The sequence below is a fragment of the Microcaecilia unicolor genome, chromosome 5 (genome assembly GCF_901765095.1).
Source record: "Microcaecilia unicolor chromosome 5, aMicUni1.1, whole genome shotgun sequence".
Taxonomy (NCBI): Eukaryota; Metazoa; Chordata; class Amphibia; order Gymnophiona; family Siphonopidae; genus Microcaecilia; species Microcaecilia unicolor.
Genome location: NC_044035.1, coordinates 206429097 through 206450309, shown reverse-complemented (window position 1 = coordinate 206450309; position 21213 = coordinate 206429097). Strand labels below are relative to the sequence as shown.

General features: G+C 40.3%; 1 protein-coding gene across 1 annotated transcript in view; it reads right to left on the bottom strand.

Moving 5' to 3' along the window:
- SLC12A3 (solute carrier family 12 member 3) overlaps positions 1-21213 on the bottom strand; it is a 1234282-nt gene that overhangs the window by 1012523 nt on the left and 200546 nt on the right. Inside the window, 1 exon segment of the mRNA XM_030203718.1 lies at positions 235-330. Coding sequence (XP_030059578.1) covers positions 235-330 — 96 coding nt within the window.

Below are 21213 nucleotides of genomic sequence, written 5' to 3'. Positions count from 1 at the left end.
TGCCAGAAGACTGACTGGTGAAGAATAGTGGTAGAAGTCATTCATACAGGGGCCTAGTGAGTTTTTTTTCTACCGTAAATAACACCTTGGGCTGTCAACTATGCTAGTTCTTTCATTGTGACTACTTAGAACACAGTAACCCAGGATGGGTTTGGAACCTACTCCTTAGAATTTGGTTTCACATAGGCATAAATATAACATTATAGTTAAAAGTAAATAAAATCACTAAAGTACCTGATTTTACTTTGCCATTGGTGGATATGGCAGAGATAGAGAGTCCTGTGATGCTGGTCACTGTTACAGACATGAAAATAATCAGCCAGGTCAAAGCTGTAGGGAAGAACAATTTGTACATTAACTTTCTTCTTATACAATTCACCAACAAATCATATATTAAGAAAAATTTATCTAATCACAAGGTTTGAAGGCATCGGTAAGTACAGAAAAGCTCCTTCAGATCCAGAGATGGGGAGAACAGAATGAGAGAGGAAAGGACAAAGGTAGATTTTAGTGTGTTTTCTATCCTGCTGAGAAACACATGAGGCAGATTTATAGAAGGGTTTATGCCAGGTTTGCTGTTATGCAAGATTTGTGCCAGATTTATCAATGACAAAATCCCATTACAATTAACTGGAAAACACTGGATGGAAGTTTTGCAGTAGAGCAGAATAGTCCTAGTATTGAAAAGTGTTTAAATGGGCAGAAACCATTAAACCTAGCTGAGGTAGCCAGCTAACTGGATATTTTTTATCCAAGAAATTTGCACTGAGTTTTCAAAATTACATGAAAACGGAAAAGTAACCAAGGTAAATAATACAAAAAGAGAACAATAGTATGCATAGGAGATGGGATCACAGAAATCACATACATAGTAAAATCTAATATATTATTATTGTGATAATGAATGTATATAATCAGTGAGTGGAGACCAAATCAAAGCTTTTTTTGTTTATTGAACCAGTCAGCTGTGCTGAAGTTAATTCATATTTATGGTATAGTAATACAGATTGCCACCAGAAATGTTCATTTAATAAAGGGAAAATTTTCCAATTTGCCAGTATCAATTGTAGTGCAATGGTAATTAATATATCAAATAAAGCTTCCCGGTGTTCTGAGATAGGAAAATCAGAGGCGCAAGATTTGAAGACTACTAAGGATAAAGATATGGTGCTTTTGAATATGCCACATATAACTTTCCAAACAGAATGCCAGAAAGGTTGGATCTTCGCATATTCAAATATCATATATACTAACGTTCCAATTTGTGCCTGGCAATGCCAACATAAATTTGATGCGGCTAATTTCGCATTGTGCAATTCACATGGAGTCCAAACAGCTCTGATATAAGAAGTGCATGGACTGCATAAAGTTTGCAGCAGATAAAGGCCTAATAAGGGACAACCATAATTTGGGTTGCAAAGATTCAGGAACCTTAGTGTATGAATCTTTTTCCCAAATAGACTGGAGAGTGATAGTGTGTTTATAATGATATAGCAAAAAATTCTTGTATATAGCTGAAGCTATATGGCCGTTATTAAACAGGGATGTAACAAATTGGTATATAGATGGTTCATGACAGGTAATAGTATTTGTGATTGAAGAGCATGAAAATTTAGTAAGTCTTTTTTAACGCAATTAAATATATCTTTAACAGACCATATACCACAGTCTGTCCATATTTTCCAAAAAATAGTGTTATCATTAATGAAAAACTTAGCTTTATTCCATATAGATATATACAAGGAGGAAAGCATAGGTACATCAAGGATGCAATCCAAGTTTTGGAGACAGGATCTAGAGTTGGTGATGACGGGATTATTTTTCTGTAGGGAAGTGAGTGAAGTGGAGATAAGTCCAAAGGAGTAGGATACATAAGGAGTTGCTCAAGTTGGAGCCAGAGAGGAGTATAATCTTTATCTTTATCTAAGGAGAACCAGTAACATCCTTGTTGTGTTATAAATGATTTATGGTATAATAAGAAATCAGGAAACAGTACTCCAAATTTTTCCTTAGGAGCTTTGAGTTTAGTTAGAGAGATTCTAGCAGGTTTGGACTTCCAGAGAAAAGAAACCAATAATTTTTCTATTTGTTTATAGAAAGAGGTATGAGAGAGAATATGTATCTTGCTAAGTATAAAGTTTATCTTGAGGGAAATCATCGTTTTAATAGTTTCAAGTCTTCCCCACCATGAGATATGTAGAGTGCCAATTAAGAAGAAGGCTCTTCTTAATAATAAAGTTTATTATGATATGATCCCCATTATGTTTGATAGTATATTGTGTAATGTAGGTCAATACCAAAGTATCTAATTTTCTTAGAAGACCAGACTAGCTGTAGGATTAGTGTATAGGACTTTAATTTTATTGATAAATTCAGAGGGAGCTCCAAACCATTTAATAGTTGAAAATAGATATGGCCATTCTACCCTCTCAAAAGCTTTTTAAGCATCTAGAGATATGGCAATGATAGGGATTTCCTGAGACTTGGCTATTTGTGATAAGTGAAAGAATAGTCTAGAATTACCAGTGATTAGCCTGTGTGGCATAAAACCAATTTGATTTGGGAAAATGACCTTTTCAATAATTTTTTTCAGTCTGTTTAGCTAGTATCTTAGCATAGAGTTTATAATTTGCGTTAAGTAGAGAGATAGGTCTATAGTTCTGGACTAATTGAGAATCTTTGTTAGGTTTGGGAATAACTGTGATAACAGCTTCTGTAAAACGACTGGGTGAAATATTTGTGGGATCTATCAAATTGAATAATTTTATAAGAATTTGAGATAGCGAGTTTTTAAATTTGTAAAATTCAATTGGGATACCATCTGGACCAAGAGCCTTATTAGAGGGAAGATCTTTTAAGGCTTGAATAATACCTTCTAAATCAAATGATTTGGAGAGAGAGTTGATATCATCATCTGACCATTGAGGACGCTCAAAATAGGTAAGAAAATCAGTAATATTAGTAGAGTCCCCCCTTTGACTCGGTAGTATACAGAGCATTATAAAATTGGTGAAATGATCCCAGTATTTCAGAAGATGAGGTAACAATATTGTTTTTGTTGTTTTTGATGGAAGGAATCTGAACCTTAGTTCGTTTGCATTTAAGATAATTAGCTAACATCCTGCCACTTTTGTTTCCTTCAGTGTAATACCTAGATTTAGTTTGAAATATTTTCTATGTAGCTTTTTCACTAGTCAATTTATTGTAAGTATATTTGAGTTGATATATAGTATTTTTAGTAAATTTTTCTTGGAGAGAAAAATATTTATTTTCACAATCTTTGATTTGTTTTTCTAAATTTTGTAATAGTGCATTTTGCTCTTTTTTTAAGGCAGCTATTGAGATCATATCACCTCTTAGTGTAGCTTTGAAAGCTTCCCACATAGTAATCAAAGAAAATGTATGATCCATATTACATTGGAAAAAGTCTGAAATAAATTTATCAATACAAGATTTAACTTTATCATCCGAGAGGAGAGTTGAGTTGAGTTGAGTCTCCAAAGCGGAGATCTAGCAGAATTCTGCATTAGAGAAAATATATTTAAGGATATGGGAGCATGATCAGAGATAACTATTGGGTGTATACATGCTTCTGTTAAAGGGAGAAGAATAGCAGAAATTAACAAATAGTCTATTCTGCGGCAAGGAGAAGTGTGTATACACCCTTGAATCAGGATGCTTGATTCTCCAAGAGCCAACTAAATTGAATTGAGACATTAGAGAGTGTAAGGTAGTAGTGGCTCTAGATACAGATTTGGGAGCGAGAGAGTGTTTTATCTAACCAAATATCTAGAGGAAAGGGAAATGGGACTTGATTATTGCCTTTCTGAGGTTTTTTTGCAACTACATTCAGGTACTTATTTTGTACCAGGGGCAATGGAGGGTTAAGTGACTTGCCCAGAGTCACAAGGAGCTGCAGTAGGAATTGAACTCAGTTCCCCAGGATCAAAGTCCACAGCACTAACCACTAGACTACTCCTCCACTCATTAAAATCCTCCTCCACTCATTAAAATCTACTGAAATAATTCAAGGTATTGCACTGAAAGAGGAGAGGGAGTGGAAAAGAGAGAGAAAAAAAATCTGGTGAGTCTATATTAGGTGCATATATATATATTCACCAATAATAATTGTTGAGAAGTAATTTCCACTCTAATAATTAACCAGCACCCTTCTGTGTCTGCAATATGTTCAAATGTTGTAATCTGAAGAGCTTTGTGTTGGAGCATTGAAACCCCATTTTTCTTGTCAACGGACGGAGCATCAATAGAATGTGAAATCCAATTATAAGGAGAGATTAATTTAGCCAAATTGGTAACGTGTTTCCTGTAGAAATATGATAGAGGGCTTTAATCTTTTAAGATGAGTAAATATTTCTTTTGCGTTTAACAGGGTGTTTTAAACCATTTACATTCCATGAAACATTAAGAGCTGCTTTGGGAGAAAACTTAGCCATTAAAGTGTTGGAATGTAATTGTATTTTGCATGCATTGCCTGTCACCTATTATTTCTCTGTGATTACTCTGTGACCTCTGATGTGAATTACTTAGAGAGGTCACACAGCTATGTAACTTCCTGTGGGGGTTTAGATGCAGCAGACACAGCACATGGAGCACATGGAGCTCATGATCTCTCCTAACCTGAGAGGATCTATGGTGGTGTGAGCATCCATTACCATCTAAGCACATGGAAGGAGCTGATAATACAAATGTATAGTAATATGTATATATAAGCCTGTCTGATTATAATCTAACTACAAACTGTGAGTAAACAGATGTTTTGTTACTTCAACTTTAAAGTGACTCAGCAGTGAATTATTCAGGGGTGAATGAGAGAGAGATGAAGAAAGAAATTAACATTTCTAAAGCTGAAGCTGTGTGTACTAAAATCTGCTAATTATTTACTACAAATAATCCAACAAAAGGGTTATGGGCCCAGGGCCAGGAATTGAAAAAGAAGAGAAATATTACCAGGCAGAAAAAAAGGCCACATTTTTCTCTTAAGTTTTAAAGGAAAGATTCAGTCTGTCTCTCTCTCCCCCCACACAGCAGACAGAAGGCTAAGAAAATGGCTGAGGGAAGAAATTCACCATTTTTCTATTCTCTCAAGGTGCCTAAATTAACTGAGTTTAATTATCGGCAGTGGGAACTAAGATTCATATGTCTCCTTCGAGCAAAAAGATTAAATATATGCTTAGATCAAGACAGAACAGCTGAAAATATGGCTGAATGGGACAATGCAAACTATTATGTGAAGTGCATGCTTTTGGAAGCTCTCTCAGAGAAACAAGCCATATTAGTGGAGGGAAAAGATACACCAAAGGACATTTTATATAAACTGAGAACTATGTATGCAACTACATATGCAAAGCAGCAACCAATTTGGCTGGCAGAGTTGAATGAAACCAAATTAAGGGATAAAAGTAAATGTAATGATCACATTATGTATCTTATGTCTTCATTTCAAAAGTTAGAACTTTCTGGAATTCCCATGTGTGATGCATTGAAAAGAGCATTTCTTTTTACCTCACTATCAAAGAAGTTTGATGTTTTTAGGTCTGTAAATGAGGCCATTGAAGGGCAATCTTTTGAACAGGCAACATCAAAACTAAGGCAGGAATGCATAATAAATGATTCTGAGGAGATCTGTTCTCAAAGCAAGTCAGAGAGAAATGAAACAAATTTCTTGGCAAAGAACAGAGGAAGGCGGAGCTATGGGAAAACTCCACCCAAGGGCAAGCTGATTTGCTACTCATGTGGAAAGGAGGGACATGTATCTAAATGGTGTAAGGAAACACAAAACACTCCCTCTAGCTCACCTAAGCCAATGGAACTAAAGAATTTTCAAACCAGGAAATGTATGAAGGACAAAGATAAACACAAGGGCTTTCTAATGGCAGAAAAATCTTTGACTATGGTAAATAATAATTCAAATGAAAGTACTTGGATTTTGGATTCGGGGAGCACATGCCATTTAACCAATTGTAAGGATTTCTTTCAGGAAATGTGTCCAGAGGAAGGTATTCTTAAAACTGCAAACGCAGGGACTGCTAAGATCCAAGCAAAAGGTATTGGATTCTTAAAATGCAAAGTGTCTAATGAAGTTAAAGAAATTCCTGTAAGTGATGTCTTGTATATTCCCCAAGCAGTTTGCAATATGCTTAGTGTATCTACATTAGATAAGAAGGGATTTGCGATTCATTTTGAAAACAGTAAGTGCACAATCTCTAAAAATGATGAAGTGTATCCTGAAGCTTTTATGCATAATGATGTTTATAAGCTGAACATTTCAGGTGAAGCCTCACATATGGCGCAAGTAAGGAAGAATGATGGTAAATGTAGTCTGGAAATCTGGCACCGCCGCCTGGGACATCGTGATTCTAAGGTGATCCAGGATCTTTACAGTAAGCAACTGGCCACCGGCATTCAGATAAGTGCAGATGCTGGTAATATGGAGAAATGCATAGACTGTGTTACTCAAAAAGGTGTGAGACCCTCATTTCCTGCATACACAGGAAATAGGAGTAATAAAGTGCTGGACTTAATACACAGTGACTTATGTGGACCGTTTAATATCCCATCATTGGGAAATAACAGATTTGTGCTAATATTCTTGGATGATTTCTCTAGATATTGTGTGGCCTATTTGCTGAAAGAGAAAAGTCAAGTCACAGACATGCTGAAGAAATACGTAGCCATGGTGAGCAATAAATTTGAAAGAAAACCAAAGGTTCTTCAGACCGACAATGGTGGTGAGTTCACTTCACAAAGCATGCGCACATTTCTAGAACAAGAAGGCATTCAACATATCACAACAGTAGCTTATACACCAGAGCAAAATTCTGTTGCAGAGAGAAAATTTAGGTCACTTGTGGAAATGACCAGGTGTATGCTGTCAGATAGCAATCTCCCTAAAAGACTATGGGGGGAAGCCATTCTCACAGCAGTGTACCTACAAAACAGAATGCCAACTAAGGGCGCTGAGCGCACACCACATGAGACATGGCATGGTAGGAAGCCAAACCTGTCACACATAAGAACATTTGGAAGTACAGCATATGCTCATGAACCAAAGCAAAGAAGGCATAAGCTGGATTCCACAACAGAAAGGGGCATTTTAGTTGGCTATGCTCCAGGACACAAAGGATATAGAATTTTGAATCTGAAAACTGGCATTGTTGGCATAAGACATGTTACATATTTTGATGAAAACAAAAGGGTTGATAAAGGCTGGATTATCCCAGATGAGCCTTATCATCCAGAATATGAAACTAGAACCATAATAGACATGCCAGTGTATATAAATGCCATACCAAGGCAGATGTCTGAAAGCAACTCACCTGTATCTAACGAGGAACAGGCAGAGGAAGCAGACACAGAAAGGATCATTGAAGAAGACAGTACAGTTGGAGAAGGGGAATCAATTGGAGAAGGACTCTCAGATTTAGAGGATGCGGAAAGGTCAGACCAACCTGTTGTCAGACGCTCATCCAGGGAAAACAAAGGTGTTCCACCCCCAAGACTGTCTTACCTAACAAAGTCAGCAGAAGCTCAAGAGCCCTTAACATGGGATGAGATTGAGAAAATGCCAGCAGAAGAAGCTGCTGAATGGCATAAAGCTGCACAAGAAGAAATTGATGCATTGGATAAAAATAATACTTGGATTCTTACAAAATTACCTCCTGGCAAGAAAGCTATAGGATGCAAATGGGTATTCAAGTTAAAAAGGAATGCACAAGGAAAAGTGGAAAGGTATAAAGCCAGATTAGTGGCAAAGGGATATCTTCAAAAATATGGAGAAGATTTTGATGAAGTGTTTGCACCTGTAGTGAAACACACGACAATAAGAACACTTCTGAGCATTGCAGTCTCAAAAGGCATGCAAGTCAAACACATTGATGTGAAAACAGCATTTCTTCACGGAGATATAACTGAAGACTTGTACATGGAACAGCCAACAGGTTTCATAAATACAAAACAAAGACAGCTAGTGTGTAAATTAAACAAAGGTCTTTATGGATTAAAGCAAAGTGCAGAATGTTGGAATGATAAATTGCATGAAATATTGACAAATTTGGGATTTAAGCAAGGTGAAGCAGATAAATGCTTGTACACTAGGTGCACAAATGGACAATATGCATACATTTTAGCTTTTGTTGATGATCTGCTCATTGCAAGCAAAAGTGAGCAAGAGTACAAGGACATTGTAAAGTGTTTAAACCACAATGTTGAGATAAAAGAACTTGGTAATGTGTCATACTATCTTGGTATAGAAATTGAGAAACAAAATGATGGTTCTTATCTTCTAAGCCAGAAGCAGAAAATAAATGAGCTTATTGAAAGTTTAGGTATGCAAGATGCCCAAGTTGTAAGCACTCCCATGATCACTGATTTTCTGAAGGATGAAACAGTAAGAGAACCTTTACCAGATAACATCCAATATAGATCAGCCATAGGTAAGCTTTTATATCTAGCTACCACATACAGGGCTGATATAGCAAATGCAGTAGGAATTTTGAGCAGAAGGGTCAGCTCACCTACCAAATCAGATTGGACTGCAGTTAAAAGGATGGTAAGGTATTTAAAGGGTACCATTGATTGTAAATTAAAGATTTCAGCCAATAGTAATCCAAAACTAATATGTTACTGTGATTCAGATTGGGCAGGGGATCATTCTGATTATAAATCCACAAGTGGATATGTGTTTATGTATGGAAATGTACAAATTTCATGGGCCAGTCATAAACAAAGTATTGTGAGTCTGTCTTCTACAGAAGCTGAATACGTGGCCGTATCGGAAGCGTGCAGAGAACTGATGTGGATTGAAAAACTTATGCTGGATTTTGGAATAGCTGAACAGAGACCAATCCAGATAATGGAAGATAATCAGAGCTGCATCCGACTGTCACAGAATGACAAGGTTCAGTCACGCACCAAGCACATCGCAACAAAATACCACAACGTGCGAGAGTTGGCAAAAGAAGGGGTCATCAGTCTACACTATTGTCACACCAGTGAGATGACAGCTGACATCATGACCAAACCGTTACCCAGAGAACATTTTGTAAATCTGCGTATAAAGCTTGGACTTTGTATGAATAAATAATTGCATGACAGTTATGCATGAGAAGGGGTTTGTTGGAATGTAATTGTATTTTGCATGCATTGCCTGTCACCTATTATTTCTCTGTGATTACTCTGTGACCTCTGATGTGAATTACTTAGAGAGGTCACACAGCTATGTAACTTCCTGTGGGGGTTAGATGCAGCACATGCAGCACATGGAGCACATGGAGCTCATGATCTCTCCTAACCTGAGAGGATCTATGGTGGTGTGAGCATCCATTACCATCTAAGCACATGGAAGGAGCTGATAATACAAATGTATAGTAATATGTATATATAAGCCTGTCTGATTATAATCTAACTACAAACTGTGAGTAAACAGATGTTTTGTTACTTCAACTTTAAAGTGACTCAGCAGTGAATTATTCAGGGGTGAATGAGAGAGAGATGAAGAAAGAAATTAACATTTCTAAAGCTGAAGCTGTGTGTACTAAAATCTGCTAATTATTTACTACAAATAATCCAACATAAAGAAGTTGATAAATATTGAGAACAGCATTTCTTATTGACATGATCCCATTCAAAAGAATAACACAATAGAACCAACTCCTATGCATAAGGAAACCTAACGACATATAGAGCTAAAAGGAAAAAAGTTCATAGAGAAAACTAGCACTAATTAGTGGTGGTGATTGTGACAAAAACAGGGACCCCTAACATTCAAATCCTGCCAGTCTAGAGAGAATTATTAGATCGTTGTTCAAGTATACTGGAATAACTAATAGCATTAGTTAAATGATAATATACCTAAGCAGTATATATATATATATATATATATATTGATTATACTTCAGTGAGAGTATGAAGTGGACAATCATTTAGATTTAGATTAACAGTAAGTAACAAAGATATAACTTGCCAACATTTAGATTTTGCTGTGAAAAGGAGACAAATATGTTGGACTGCTAGGATATGCGATGAGTTTGTAGCTGATCCAATTAAATCTGTAATTGCTCCGGGGAGTCGAATGTCTTAGTAGTGTTATTTATTTATTTGTTACATTTAGAGAAATGTGCAGCAGAGGAGTTGAATTATGTCCATTACGTACTTTAATTTTGATGTGTCGCTGAGGTCAGGCATTTAGGTTGGATCGGCAGGGTATGCTTTTTTTGAATAGGTTAGTTGGTGGTTTTTAGTGATTTCCGGAAGGTTAGTTGGTTGTGCGTCGTTTTCAAGGCTTTTGGTAACGTGTTCCGGAGTTGTGTGCTTATATAGGAAAAGCTGGATGCGTAAGTTGATTTGTATTTGAGGCCTTTGCAGCTTGGGTAGTGCAGATTTAGATATGTTCGGGTTGATTTTGATGTGTTTCTCGTTGGTAAGTCGATCAAGTCTGTCATGTATCCAGGGGCTTCGCCATAGATTATCTTGTGAACCATGGTGCAGATTTTGAAGGTGATGCGTTCTTTGATTGGGAGCCAGTGTAGTTTTTCATGGAGGGGTTTTGCGCTTTCATATCACATTTTTCAAATATAAGCCTAGCTGCCGTGTTCTGGGCGGTCTGAAGCTTCTTTAAGGTCTGTTCCTTGCATCCCATGTAAATTATATTGTAGTAATCTAAGTGGCTTAGTACCATTGATTGTATCAGGTTGCGAAATGTAGTCCTCGTGAAGAATTGTTTCAGGCATTTGAGTTTCCACATTGAGTGGAACATTTTCTTAGTTGTGGATGCCACTTGGCTCTCTAGCGTTAAGTTAGGTCTATTGTAACGCCAAGGATTTTCAGGCTGTCTGAGATAGGAAGGGTGTAGTCTGGGGTGTTGATGGCTGCGGGGTTTTCCACACTGTGTTGGGATAAGAGGATGAGACAATGTGTTTTTTCTTTATTGAGTTTTAGCTGAAATGCGTTTGCCCATGAGTCCATAATGTTTAAGCTGAGTTTGATCTCATTGGTGATTTCAGTCACTTTGGATTTGTACGGAATGAATATTATGACATCGTCTGCATATATGAAAGGGTTAAGGCCTAAGGTGGATAAGGATTTGGCTAGTGGGGTCATCATTTAAGGAGGATTGGTGATAGCGGTGATCCTTGTGGAACTCCGTGGTCTGCTTTCCACGGTGATGATATGTTAGAGTTTGATTTTACTTGGTAGGTTCTTGTAGTTAGGAAGCCCTTAATCCAGTTAAGTATGTTTCCACAATTCCGGTTAGCTAATAATCTTATTAATATATTGTGATTTACCATGTCGAATGCACTAGACATGTCGCATTGAAGGAGAAGGATGTTTTTGCCTGTTGCTATTTCCTGCTTGAATTTGGCTAGGAGAGTGAGTAGTACTGTTTCAGTGCTGTGGAGGGGGCGAAAACCTGATTAAGATTCATGTAGTATTGAGAATTTGTCTATATAATCTGTAAGTTGTTTGTTTACCATGCTTTCCGTCAGTTTAATTATTAGCGGGATCGATGCTACTGGACGGTAGTTAGTGATTTCATTAATTTTTTTCTTGGTGTCTTTTGGTATCTGGGTGAGTAGGATATTTCCATTTTCCTTGGGGAAGAGACCTTGCTGAAGCATGTAATTTAGGTGGGATGTGATGTCTTCTATGAAGCAGTCAGGGGCAGGTATCTAGTTTGCAGTGGGTGTTGGAGAACCTGCTAATCGCCTGAGTAACTGTTTCGACGGTGAGGAGGGCGAAGTTTAGCCAAGTCCGGTCAGCCAGGTATTCTCTAGTGGTGGGGTCCAACTCATTAAGGAAGTGATCGATGTCAGTGGTGGCTTGAGGTAGCATATTGCATAGGTTTGTAATTTTGTTATTGAAGTATTTAGCAAGTTCATCTGCCGATGGGGTGTCTGTAAACGTTGTAATGACCAGGTTGGTGTCTAGGAGTTTGTTCATGAGTTGGTATAGTTTCTTTATGTCTTTGTAATCTGTCCCTATTTTGTGTTCTTGTGTTCGTTGCAGTAGTCTAATTTGGATAGACTAGAGTGTGACATCAGGCAGTATTAAGAATCAGGTAATGAGACAGAAGAAATTCTTATATCTTAACGCTGTTCCAGTCAATTTTCTAGTCATAGTAACATAGTAGATGATGGCAGAAAAAGACCTGCATGGTCCATCCAGTCTGCCCAACAAGATAAATTCATATGTGTATACCTACCCTGATTTGTACCTGTCTTTTTCAGGGCACATACCCTATAAGTCTGCCCAGCAGGATTTCCCGCCTCCCAACTACCAGTCCCGCCTCCCATCACCGGCTCTGGCACAGACCGTATAAGTCTGCCCTCCACTATCCTCTCCTCCCAACCACCAACCCCTCTTCCCCCCACCTGCTCTACCACCCAATTTCGGCTAAGCTTCTGAGGATCCATTCCTTCTACACAGGATTCCTTTATGTTTATCCCACGCATGTTTGAATTCCGTTACCGTTTTCAACTCCACCACCTCCTGCGGGAGGGCATTCCAAGCATCCACCACCCTCTCTGTGAAAAAATACTTCCTGACATCTTTCCTGAGTCTGCCCCCCTTCAATCTCATTTCATGTCCTCTCGTTCTACCGCCTACCCATCTCCGGAAAAGATTTGTTTGCGGATTAATACCTTTCAAATATTTGAACGTCTGTATCATATCACCCCTGTTCCTCCTTTCCTCCAGGGTATACATGTTCAGGTCAGCAAGTCTCTCTTCATAAGTCTTGGAACGCAAATGCCATACCATTCTCGTAGCTTTTCTTTGCACCGCTTCTATTTTTTTAACATCCTTCGCAAGGTACGGCTTCCAAAACTGAACACAATACTCCAGGTGGGACCTCACCAACGACTTGTACATACTGGCAGGAGGTGAAAAATCAGGCATCCATATCCGTCAAGAGCTCACCAGTGCCCCCTAGCTAACTGGATAGTGTCAGTAGAATATCTCTACTAATGAACTCTGGTGTGTGAAGCAGTTTTATGCCACACAGTGTAAGGAGATTAGCTTGGCAGAGTTTAAAAAGGGGTTAGACGGTTTCCTAAAGGACAAGTCCATAAACCACTACCAAATGGACTTGGGAAAAATCCACAATTCCAGGAATAACATGTATAAAATGTTTGTACCTTTGGGAAGCTTGTCAGATGCCCTTGGCCTGGATTGGCCGCTGTCGTAGACAGGATGCTGGGCTCGATGGACCCTTGGTCTTTTCCCAGTGTGGCATTACTTATGTACTTGTGAGATTTTCATTTGAACTGCATTGAATTTGCTTGGAAGAACTTGATGACCCCTGACAAAGGCAGTTGGTCCTTTTTCCAATAAAAACTGTTTTGTTTAACTCTCGACTGCTATTCATTCCCCGGATCTCTGCTGGTCATATAAAATGGAACAAGGTACTTTTATACACCTTCTTTATGAATATAAAAATACCAAGAAATTTTGGTCTCAGGTTTGGTCTATTATTACAGAACTGTTCAACTGTTCTCCATTGTCTTTAAAGGTTGTTGTATTCAGCTCCTTAGCCCTAGATATCTGCTTATCCAAAGAGGACAAGAAGCAGTTTCATATTCTTTTGGCTACAACAAAGGTTTTCAGCCCAACCTGCTTCTCTCTCTCTCTCTCTCTCTCTCTCTCTCTCTCTCTCTCTCCTCTTTCTCCTCTCTCTCTCTTCCTTACCTCTCACTCCTTATGGACCTTCTCTTTGGTGTCAGATCCCCGGGGTTTTCAACCTGCCTTGGTCCATTTCCTGGGAGTCTGCTTACGAGTCACTTGGCATCATTCTTTCTTCCTGGAGGTCCCCTTTCCTTCTTCCTTTGCTCCTCCTGAAAAGTGATCTTTATATAGGGCTGCTACCACCGCTCCACACCCTTTCTAGGCCCCTCCCCCTGGCTCTGGAAGGGTCTGGAACCTTCTCCTGGGTGCCTTTTCTCTTAAAGGGGAATTTCCTATTATGGGTCCTCGCCAACCCCTATATGCCTGGCCTTTGTTGGCGCTCCTTCTAGTGACTCCTTTCTACCATTTCCTGGCATTTTACAGGGTTTTCACTATGAAAGCGCCTTCTAGTGGCCCCTTCAGGGTACGGAGACAGAACCAAAACAGCGAAGATGACAAAAAAACTCAAGATGGATGACGCCTTCAGTTGAAAGTCCAATAAAAACAATTTAATAGTCAATAGAGAAAGAAATGTATTACAATAAAATGGTCAGTGAGCAAGACTCGACACAGCTGTGTTTCGGCCTATCTGGCCTGCATCAGGAGTCTTTATACCATCCGAAATGCACTTCTTTGATCTTTCACCATATAATGTGACCAGGTTTCTTCGTCTTCGTAAAGGTACATAAGTAATGCCATACTGGAAAAAGACCAAAGGCCCAGCACCCTGTCCCCAACAGTGGCCAACCCAGGTCAAGGGCACCTGGCAGTTTCCCAAACGTACAAACATTCTATACATGTTATTCCCGAAATTGTGGATTTTTCCATTTAGTAGCGGTCTATGGACTTGTCCTTTATGAAACCGTCCAAACCCTTTTAAAACTCTGCCAAGCTAACCGCCTTCACCACATTCTCCGGCAACTAATTCCAGAGTTTAATTATGCGTTGGGTGAAGAAAAAGTTTCTCCTGTTTGTTTTAAATGTACTGCACTGTAGTTTCATCACATGCCCCCTAGTCCTAGTATTTTTGAAAGCATGAACAGACGCTTCACATCCACCTGTTCCACTCCACTCATTATTTTATATACCTCTATCATGTCTCCCCTCAGCCATCTCTTCTCCAAGCTGAAAAGCCCTAGCCTCCTTTGTCTTTCTTCATAGGGAAGTCGTCCCATCCCTGCTATCATTTTCGTTGCCCTTCGCTGCACCTTTTCCAATGCCACTATATCTTTCTTGAGATGCGGCGACCAGAATACTCAAGGTGCAGTCACACCATGGAACGATTATAACATTATAACATCCTCACAACTGTTTTCTATACCCTTCCTAATAATACCCAACATTCTATTCGCTTTCCTAGCCACAGCAGCACACTGAGCAGAAGGTTTCAGTGTATTATCAACGACAACACCCAAATCCCTTTCTTGGTCCGTAACTCCTAACATGGAACCTTGCATGACGTAGCTATAATTTGGGTTCTTTTTTTCCCACATGCATCACCTTACACTTGCTCACATTAAATGTTATCTGCCATTTAGATGCCCAGTCTCCCAGTCTCGTAAGGTCCTTTTGTAATTTTTCACAATCCTCTCATGAATTAACGACTTTGAATAACTTGTGTCATTGGCAAATTTTATTACCTCACTAGTTACTCCCATCTCTAAATCATTTATAAATATATTAAAGAGCAGCAGTCCTAGCACTGACCCCTGAGGTACCACACTATCTATCCTTCTCCATTGTGAATACTGCCCATTTAATCCCACTCTCTGTCTCCTATCCTTCAACCGGTTTTTAATCCACAATAGGACATTACCTCCTATACCATGACCCTCCAATTTCCTCTGTAGCCTTTCATGAGGCACCTTGTCAAACGCCTTTTGAAAATCCAGATACACAATATCAACCGGCTCCCCTTTGTCCACATGTTTGTTTACTCCTTCAAAGAATTGAAGTAAATTGGTCAGGCAAGATTTCCCCACACTAAAGCCATGCTGACTTGGTCTCAGTAATCCATGTCCTCGGATGTGCTCTGTAATTTTGTTTTTAATAATAGCCTCTACCATTTTCCCCGGCACCGACGTCAGACTCACCGGTCTATAATTTCCCGGATCTCCCCTGGAACCTTTTTTAAAAATGGGCGTTACATTGGCCACCCTCCAATCTTCCGGTACCACGCTCGATTTTAAGGATAAATTGCATATCACTAACAGCATAGGCGATCGGTGGCCCAACTGTTTGGGGAGGCTAAAGGGGGCGGGGTTAGGGGTGGGGCCAGGGGCGGGGCTTACATCCATAATTGTCTGACAACATAGAAAAAAAATAAGTAAAAAATAAGTCACAATACCTTTTATTAAATTTAGATATTAAATATGTATCATATGTCAAAGAATAAAGTGGTTGCTCAAAGCATGTACTAACCACAATTGCTCAACTGCAAAACACTATGCACAAATTTGTGCAAAAACACACTCATAAACCTTACTGTACCATAACACTGGGCAGACCCTAATAAACCAATATACCACCCATACGGAAAATGCAGACCGTCAACAATATGAAACAAGGGATCATAATATCACAATTCTCATGTACAGCCACAAAACACCCTTTTAGGGTGGAAAGTGTTCACAATGAGCTCCTTTTATGTAGATCCTTCAAGAGGTAGTGTGTCATGATTTAGGCTCTAAAACCCTTTCTGATGATTTGGTGCCACTTCAGTAAGGCCAATACACAATCTCTCCACTGCAAAACACTATACACAAACTTGTGCAAAAACACACTCATAACCTTACCAAACCATAACAGTACAAAAAAAACACCAAAAAGGGCTGAAAATACTACACGCTAGCAGAATACTGCACCTTGATCACATGAAAAACACATGACACAACAGATATGAAGGCAAAATACTGAACTGGAAAGTTACCTCAAGAAGTCAGACTCAGCATGCAGCAATACTAGAAAAATTGAAACTTACATGCAAAACATCACAGGTGCACATTTCCAAAAGCTGACATATTCCAGTTAATAAATTCTGAATAAAATACTTTTTTTCTACCTTTGTTGTCTGATCATTTAGTTTTTCTATTCGCTTTGGTCCCAATGTCTTCGGTTTTATGCAGGGTCTTCTTTCTATTTGATATTTTTTCTCTTACCATGTCCACCATCCTCCTGTGTCCTGTCTACCATCTGTAGCCCTGTCCCTATCCTTCAGTATCCCGATCCAGCTCTTTAATTCAACAGTTTTCCCTCCATCCATATCCAGCATTTCTCCTCACTCCCCTCCATCCACGTGCATATACTTTCCTTCCCTCCATCCATGTCCAGCACCTTCCTTCTTTCTCTCCTACCCTTCCATCCAGTATCATCCATCTTTCTCTCTCCATCCTTCCACCCATTACCCTCTCCCAATCCTTCCGTCCATTGTCTCCCTCTGTCTCCCCTTCCTTCTAGACAGTTCTCTCTCTTGACCCTTTTCCATTCAGCGTGTCCTCTCTCACCCCATCCTTCCAGTGTCTTTCCTCTGTCCCTCCCTACCAGCGTCTTCCCTCATTCTGACCCCTCCTTCCAGCATTTTCCTCTTTCTCCCTCCTTTCATCCAGCCAGCATTTCTCAGTCTGACAGCTAGGGTCTCCCCCAGTTTCTCCCCAGCAGCTTCTCTCTCTCTCTCCTGCCCATGTCCCCTCTTTCTCTCCCCATCTTTTTCTGCCTCTCCACTGCTTTTTTTCCATGTCCCTGGCTCTCGCCTGCTCTTTTCCATGGCCCCTCTTTCTTTCCGGCTCTCCACTGCTTTTTTTCCATGTCCCTGGCTCTCCCCTGCTCTTTTCCATGGCCCCTCTTTCTCTCCCCATCTCTTTCTGGCTCTCCCCTGCTTTTTTCCATGTCCCTGGCTCTCCCCTGCTCTTTTCCACGGCCCCTCTTTCTCTCCCTATCGCTCTTTGGTTCTCCACTGCTCTTGTCCATGCCCCCTGGCTCTCCCTCTCTCTCCTCCTACCGTTTCCAGCCATTAGCCACGTTCTCTCCTCTCCCTCCGGCCCGGGCCTCTTAACAGCAGCGCTGACAGAAGACGAAAAAGAAGCGCGGGGCCGCAGCAGCCTTCAGACATGCGCTGTCGGCTCTGCCAGTCCTCTGACCCCGGAACGGGAAATTGACATCACGGGGCAGAGACCGGCAAAGCCGACAGCGCATGTCTGAAGGCTGCTGCGGCCCCGCGCTTCTTTTTTTCTTATGTTATTCTGGCTGTGGGTGGAGAGTAGCGACGGCAGGTCTGTTCCTGGCTGCCGCTGCGCTACTCAACAGAAGATTTTGTCGAGTCTTGTCTCGGGTTGCATTTAGAGGTAGGCGTGGCCGCGGGGAAGTTCACAGCTGGGCTGGGGAGGCTTAGCCTCCCCAAGCCTCTTATACGGGGCGCCTATGACTAACAGTAGCTCCGCAAGTTCATTTTTCAGTTCTATCAGTACTCTAGAATGAATACCATCCGGTCCAGGTGATTTGCTACTCTTCAGTTTGCCAAACTGCCCCATTACGTCCTCCAGGTTTACCGTGAATTCAGTAAGTTTCTCCGACGTCCGCTTGAAAGACCATTTCCGACACCGGTATCCCACCCAAATCTTCCTCGGTGAAGACCGAAGCAAAGAATTCATTTAATCTCTCCACTTTGTCTTTGTCTTCCTTGATCATCCCTTTTACCCCTCGGTCATCCAGCGGCCCAACCGATTCTTTAGCCGGCTTCCTGCTTTTAATATACCAAAAAACTTTTTACTATGTTTTTTGCCTCTACTGCTATCTTTTTTTCGTAATCCCTCTTGGCCTTCTTTATCTGCGCCTTGCATTTGCTTTGACACTCCTTTTTTATTTTTTTTTTTATTTATACTTTTAATCACAATTTCACAAGAGTTACCTTGTTTTAGTAATAAAGGCAGAAATTAAAAAAAGAGGAAATGCATCATTCTTTTCATGGCAATTTACAACAATATCCAGAAAAAAAAGAATTATTGTTTTAGAATGCTTTAACAAATAATACTACAACCTTTCTTAGACCTCATTTGAACTCTGGGGAGAAAAGAGTTAGAGAAGTTAGAGAAGAAATTTATCTAAATTAAATTTAGAAAAAGCTGCCTTTTTTTCCAGAATCCATTTTAGTTCACTTTTTTCAATTCTAAAAATGATTTGAGTTGTTCCAGTGAAAAGAAGTTGTGTTTTGTTTGACCCAATTTTACAACACACTTGCATGGATATGCCAAAAAAAAAAGTTGCACCAATGTCTATAGTCATTTGTTTCACAGCAAACTGTTTCCTTTTTTTCTGAGTGAATTTAGTGACATCCGGGTAGATCCAAACCTTAGATCCAGAGAATTGAGCATTAAGATTTTTAAAGTATAATCTTAAAATAGAGTTATAGTCCTGCTCAAATACCATTGCTGCAATCACAGTGGCTCTGTTTATTATTATATCTGATGATGATTGTTCTAGAATGTCTGAAATGTTTTGTAAATCAGGAACATCTTTTTCAGAGCCTTGCACTCCATCTTTAGACTTAGGAATGAAATATATTTTATTTAGTGGGGGTATTGCCTCCACAGGTATATGGAGAATTTCCATCAAATATTTACGAAGTGTTCATCAAAGTTTCCCCAGCTATTATAGGAAAATTCAAGAGACGGAGGTTAAGGCGTCTATTAAAATTCTCAATTTGCTCAATCTTACGTCGGATATCCAAAGTCTTTAGAAACCACATTTTTAAAGTCATTTAGAATATCAACCTTTTTTTTTTTTATGGATTGAACCTGAGTTGTTAAATCATTCTTTACAGAGTCCACAGTTTTTTTTCATTTCTTCAAATTTAGTATTACGGTTTTTTACATCACCTGATGTCTTCTGAAGTGTGTCTGTAATTTGGTCCAACATCACCTTAAGAGTTTTTAGTCACCTCCGAGGTCTGCGCTGTATCGGGGAAACTTCCCCCAACGCCCCGAACAATCGGTTGTTTGCCTGGGTCCTCACCAGACGCCCTCGTTGACGCATCGTTGGTATCGACGGGGTTTCTCACCAGGGGCACTCGCGTTGCCGGGTTAAGAGGGATCAGTGACGCGGATGGTGGGGACAGGGAGACTTCCTCTCCTGGCAGGGGATCTGCTTCCCCAGACTCCCCCGCAATGGGATCCGCTCCCTGCAAAGGTCTGGAAGCAATAGGGTAGAAACGCTCCAGCGCCGTCTGAACTGGTGAGGAGGTCGAGGTAGGTGGAGGCACTACCTTTAACACTCCTTTGCATTTGGTGTGAGGCATATTGTCTTGAGGGGAAAAGAATTTCGGCTCTGGGTCACTCGGAGCGTTTCAATTACCAACTGGTGTGGCAGCCATCTTGATGAAAAATAGAACAAGATAACTCCTCAGGAAGATGACTTACCAGCTTATAATCGAAAGACAAAAACGCCTATATTGCGACCTAAATCGGGAGATAGGTGTTTATCTCACAAAAACGAATAACACGGTATAATCGAAAGCCGAACTTGGACGTTTTCAACTGCACTCCATCGCGGAAGCGTACAAAGTTGACGGGGGCGTGTCGGAGGCGGGAGTGGGGCGTGGTTATCACCCGAACAGAGATGGGCGCCTTTCACCGATAATGGAAAAAAAGTATGCGTTTGTAGCTAGAATTTAGGGCACTTTTCCTGGACCCTGTTTTTTCACGAATAAGGCCCCAAAAAGTGCCCTAAATGACCAGATTACCACCAGAGGGAATCGGGGATGACCTCCCCTGACTCCCCCAGTGGTCACTAACCCCCTCCCACCACAAAAAATGATGTTTCACAACTTTTTATTTTCACCCTCAAATGTCATACCCACCTCCCTGGCAGCAGTATGCAGGTCCCTGGAGTAGTTGTAAGGGGGTGCAGTGGACTTCAGGCAGGTGGACCCAGGCCCATCCCCCCCCTACCTGTTACAATTGTGCTGCTTAATGCTTAGTCGTCCAACCCCCCCAAACCCACTGTACCCACATGTAGGTGCCCCCCTTCACCCCTTAGGGCTATAGTAATGGTGTAGACTTGTGGGCAGTGGGTTTTGAGGGGGATTTGGGGGGCTCAACACACAAGGGAAGGGTGCTATACGCCTGGGAGCTCTTTTACCTTTTTTTTTTGTTTTTGTAAAAGTGCCCCCTAGGGTGCCCGGTTGGTGTCCTGGCATGTGAGGGGAACCAGTGCACTACGACTCCTGGCCCCTCCCACGAACAAAGCCTTGGATTTATTCGTTTTTGAGCTGGGCGCTTTCATTTTCCATTATCACTGAAAAACAAAAACGCCCAGCTCACAAATTGTCGAATAAAACATGGACGTCTATTTTTTTCGAAAATACGGTTCGGTCCGCCCCTTCACGGACCCGTTCTCGGAGATAAACGCCCATGGAGATAGACGTTTTTGTTCAATTATGCCCCTCTTAGTCTTCCAGTAAGAGCAGGTCTATTGTTAGCTTTTCCAGTAAATACTAATCAACTCATTACCCTAGCCAATCAGTGTTAACCATTACATTAG